This window comes from Palaemon carinicauda, chromosome 28, assembly GCF_036898095.1.
Source record: "Palaemon carinicauda isolate YSFRI2023 chromosome 28, ASM3689809v2, whole genome shotgun sequence".
Taxonomy (NCBI): domain Eukaryota; kingdom Metazoa; phylum Arthropoda; class Malacostraca; order Decapoda; family Palaemonidae; genus Palaemon; species Palaemon carinicauda.
The window spans coordinates 1,818,821-1,823,820 of NC_090752.1; the positions used below are offsets into that span (position 1 = coordinate 1,818,821).

The 5,000-nt window shown below is 28.0% G+C and overlaps 1 protein-coding gene across 1 annotated transcript in view; it reads left to right on the forward strand.

The window, feature by feature from the left end:
• The window catches only part of LOC137621376 (uncharacterized), a 94,049-nt gene that overhangs the window by 56,677 nt on the left and 32,372 nt on the right, over nucleotides 1–5,000 (forward strand). The window contains exon 24 of the mRNA XM_068351673.1: nucleotides 222–324. Coding sequence (XP_068207774.1) covers nucleotides 222–324 — 103 coding nt within the window. The remainder of the gene's footprint in view (nucleotides 1–221; nucleotides 325–5,000) is intronic.

Genomic DNA, 5,000 nt, shown 5'->3' on the forward strand with positions numbered 1-5,000 from the left:
CTTAAGGTTTATGTACTATCTTTACACCTTTGACATAATATATTGTGACTAATGAATTCCAAATTTAGTTAATTTCCTTGCCAATATTTAGTAAACTTTGCATTCAACTTAAGATTCATGTACCATCTTTACACCTCTGAACTAATATACTGTAACTAATGAATTCCAAATTTAACTAAATATTGACTTATCGTTCGATTTCATCTACTTACATTTAACAGACTTTTCCTAACACTGTGAACTACACTGAAGTGACGTGTGAAGAGGACAGAATGTGGAACATATCTATGGGGTTGAATGAGACAGACTTATACTGTGCTGAAAGTGAGTATTATTACAGTTATGTTTCTTGACATAGTATAAAGGTTTAAAGGGCCGTTCATGAATGACAGAGGCAAGGGACAGTGACATTTGCCCTATTGAGCAGGACAATGCCCTAGAGGCTGACCATATATACGTATGATCAGCGCCCAAGCCCCCTCTCCACCAAAGCTAGGACCAAGGAGGGCCAAGTCATGCCTGCTGATGACTCGGCTCACATCCTTAGCAATGGCTGCTGATGACTCAGGAGGTATACCTATAGGCTCCCCCAACCCCACATCCTTAGCTCAAAAGGCTGGTGAGGTTGCAGCGACCAAAGAACCTAAAGAGTTGGAGCGGAACTCGAACCCAAGTCTGGCATTCACCAGTCAGGGTCGATACCACATTGGCCACCAAAATCTATTATTCTTTATCGTTTTATATAGTCAAGTCGATTTGAAATTAGGCTCCAGGCTAATAATTGGCAATATCCTTGTGAATATCAGTTTAGGGACACTTTTAACCTGTTTTTCATTATCACAACTTTTGACTCATTTTTTCCATATATTATATACTTTGGGGATGTTTTTCATCATCACAACTTTTGACTCATTTTTCCCATATATTATATACTTTGGGGATGTTTTTCACTATCAAACTTTTGACGCATTTTTTCCCATATATACTTTGGGGATGTTTTTCATTATCACAACTTTTGACTCATTTTTTTTCCATATATTATATACTTTGGGGATGTTTTTCATTATCACAAATTTTGACTCATTTTTCCCATATATTATATACTTTGGGGATGTTTTTCAATCATCAAAACTTTTGACTCATTTTTCCCATATATTATATACTTTGGGGATGTTTTTTTATTATCACAACTTTTGACTCATTTTTCCCATATATTATATACTTTGGGGATGTTTTTTATTATCACAACTTTTGGACTCATTTTTCCCATATATTATATACTTTGGGGATGTTTTTCATCATCAAAACTTTTGACTCATTTTTCCCATATATTATATACTTTGGGGATGTTTTTTATTATCACAACTTTTGACTAATTTTTCCCATATATTATATACTTTGGGGATGTTTTTCATTATCAAAGCTTTTGACTAATTTTTCCCATATATTATATACTTTGGGGATGTTTTTCATTATCAAAGCTTTTGACTAATTTTTCCCATATATTATATACTTTGGGGATGTTTTTCATTATCACAAATTTTGACTAATTTTTCCCATATATTATATACTTTGGGGATGTTTTTCATTATCACAAATTTTGACTAATTTTTCCCATATATTATATACTTTGGGGATGTTTTTCATTATCAAAGCTTTTGACTAATTTTTCCCATATATTATATACTTTGGGGATGTTTTTCATTATCAAAGCTTTTGACTAATTTTTCCCATATATTATATACTTTGGGGATGTTTTTCATTATCAAAGCTTTTGACTAATTTTTCCCATATATTATATACTTTGGGGATGTTTTTCATTATCACAAATTTTGACTCATTTTTCCCATATATTATATACTTTGGGGATGTTTTTCATTATCAAAGCTTTTGACTAATTTTTCCCATATATTATATACTTTGGGGATGTTTTTCATTATCAAAGCTTTTGACTAATTTTTCCCATATATACTTTGGGGATGTTTTTCATTATCACAAATTTTGACTCATTTTTCCCATATATTATATACTTTCAACATGTTTTTCATTATCACAAATTTTGACTCATTTTTCCCATATATTATATACTTTGGGGATGTTTTTCATTATCAAAGCTTTTGACTAATTTTTCCCATATATTATATACTTTGGGGATGTTTTTCATTATCACAAATTTTGACTCATTTTTCCCATATATTATATACTTTGGGGATGTTTTTCATTATCACAAATTTTGACTCATTTTTCCCATATATTATATACTTTGGGGATGTTTTTCACTATCAAAACTTTTGACGCATTTTTTCCCATATATACTTTGGGGATGTTTTTCATTATCACAACTTTTGACTCATTTTTTTCCATATATTATATACTTTGGGGATGTTTTTCATTATCACAAATTTTGACTCATTTTTCCCATATATTATATACTTTGGGGATGTTTTTCACTATCAAAACTTTTGACGCATTTTTTCCCATATATACTTTGGGGATGTTTTTCATTATCACAACTTTTGACTCATTTTTTTCCATATATTATATACTTTGGGGATGTTTTTCATCATCAAAACTTTTGACTCATTTTTCCCATATATTATATACTTTGGGGATGTTTTTCATTATCACAAATTTTGACTAATTTTTCCCATATATTATATACTTTGGGGATGTTTTTCATTATCACAAATTTTGACTAATTTTTCCCATATATTATATACTTTGGGGATGTTTTTCATTATCAAAGCTTTTGACTAATTTTTCCCATATATTATATACTTTGGGGATGTTTTTCATTATCAAAGCTTTTGACTAATTTTTCCCATATATTATATACTTTGGGGATGTTTTTCATTATCAAAGCTTTTGACTAATTTTTCCCATATATTATATACTTTGGGGATGTTTTTCATTATCACAAATTTTGACTCATTTTTCCCATATATTATATACTTTGGGGATGTTTTTCATTATCAAAGCTTTTGACTAATTTTTCCCATATATTATATACTTTGGGGATGTTTTTCATTATCAAAGCTTTTGACTAATTTTTCCCATATATTATATACTTTGGGGATGTTTTTCATTATCACAAATTTTGACTCATTTTTCCCATATATTATATACTTTCAACATGTTTTTCATTATCACAAATTTTGACTAATTTTTCCCATATATTATATACTTTGGGGATGTTTTTCATTATCACAAATTTTGACTCATTTTTCCCATATATTATATACTTTGGGGATGTTTTTCATTATCACAAATTTTGACTCATTTTTCCCATATATTATATACTTTGGGGATGTTTTTCATTATCACAAATTTTGACTCATTTTTCCCATATATTATATACTTTGGGGATGTTTTTCATTATCAAAGCTTTTGACTAATTTTTCCCATATATTATATACTTTGGGGATGTTTTTCATTATCAAAGCTTTTGACTAATTTTTCCCATATATTATATACTTTGGGGATGTTTTTCATTATCACAAATTTTGACTCATTTTTCCCATATATTATATACTTTCAACATGTTTTTCATTATCACAAGTTTTGACTAATTTTTTCCATATATTATATACTTTGGGGATGTTTTTCATTATCAAAGCTTTTGACTAATTTTTCCCATATATTATATACTTTGGGGATGTTTTTCATTATCTCAACTTTTGACTCATTTTTCCCATATATTATATACTTTGGGGATGTTTTTCATTATCACAAATTTTGACTCATTTTTCCCATATATTATATACTTTCAACATGTTTTTCATTATCACAAGTTTTGACTAATTTTTTCCATATATTATATACTTTGGGGATGTTTTTCATTATCAAAGCTTTTGACTAATTTTTCCCATATATTATATACTTTGGGGATGTTTTTCATTATCAAAGCTTTTGACTAATTTTTCCCATATATTATATACTTTGGGGATGTTTTTCATTATCTCAACTTTTGACTCATTTTTCCCATATATTATATACTTTGGGGATGTTTTTCATTATCAAAGCTTTTGACTAATTTTTCCCATATATTATATACTTTGGGGATGTTTTTCATTATCAAAGCTTTTGACTAATTTTTCCCATATATTATATACTTTGGGGATGTTTTTCATTATCACAAATTTTGACTCATTTTTCCCATATATTATATACTTTCAACATGTTTTTCATTATCACAAATTTTGACTAATTTTTCCCATATATTATATACTTTGGGGATGTTTTTCATTATCAAAGCTTTTGACTAATTTTTCCCATATATTATATACTTTGGGGATGTTTTTCATTATCACAAATTTTGACTAATTTTTCCCATATATTATATACTTTGGGGATGTTTTTCATTATCAAAGCTTTTGACTAATTTTTCCCATATATTATATACTTTGGGGATGTTTTTCATTATCACAAATTTTGACTCATTTTTCCCATATATTATATACTTTCAACATGTTTTTCATTATCACAAATTTTGACTCATTTTTCCCATATATTATATACTTTGGGGATGTTTTTCATTATCAAAGCTTTTGACTCATTTTTCCCATATATTATATACTTTGGGGATGTTTTTCATTATCACAACTTTTGACTCATTTTTTCCCATATATTATATACTTTGGGGATGTTTTTCATTATCACAACTTTTGACTCATTTTTTCCCATATATTATATACTTTGGGGATGTTTTTCATTATCATTACTTTTGACTCATTTTTTTCCATATATTATATACTTTGGGGATGTTTTTCATTATCACAACTTTTGACTCTCTTTTTTTTTCTATAAAATAATTTGGTGAATTTATATTGTCGTGTGATTTTATATATTTTATTTGGCTTTAGAATTAAACTAAAATGAACTCTCTAACATAAGATATAAAGTAACAAGAGCAATTCTGAATTCATTATTCACGTACATAATTTTGCAATCAATCTTGAAAGAAAGCTAGAATTATATTATTAAATTTCTGTTATTATTTA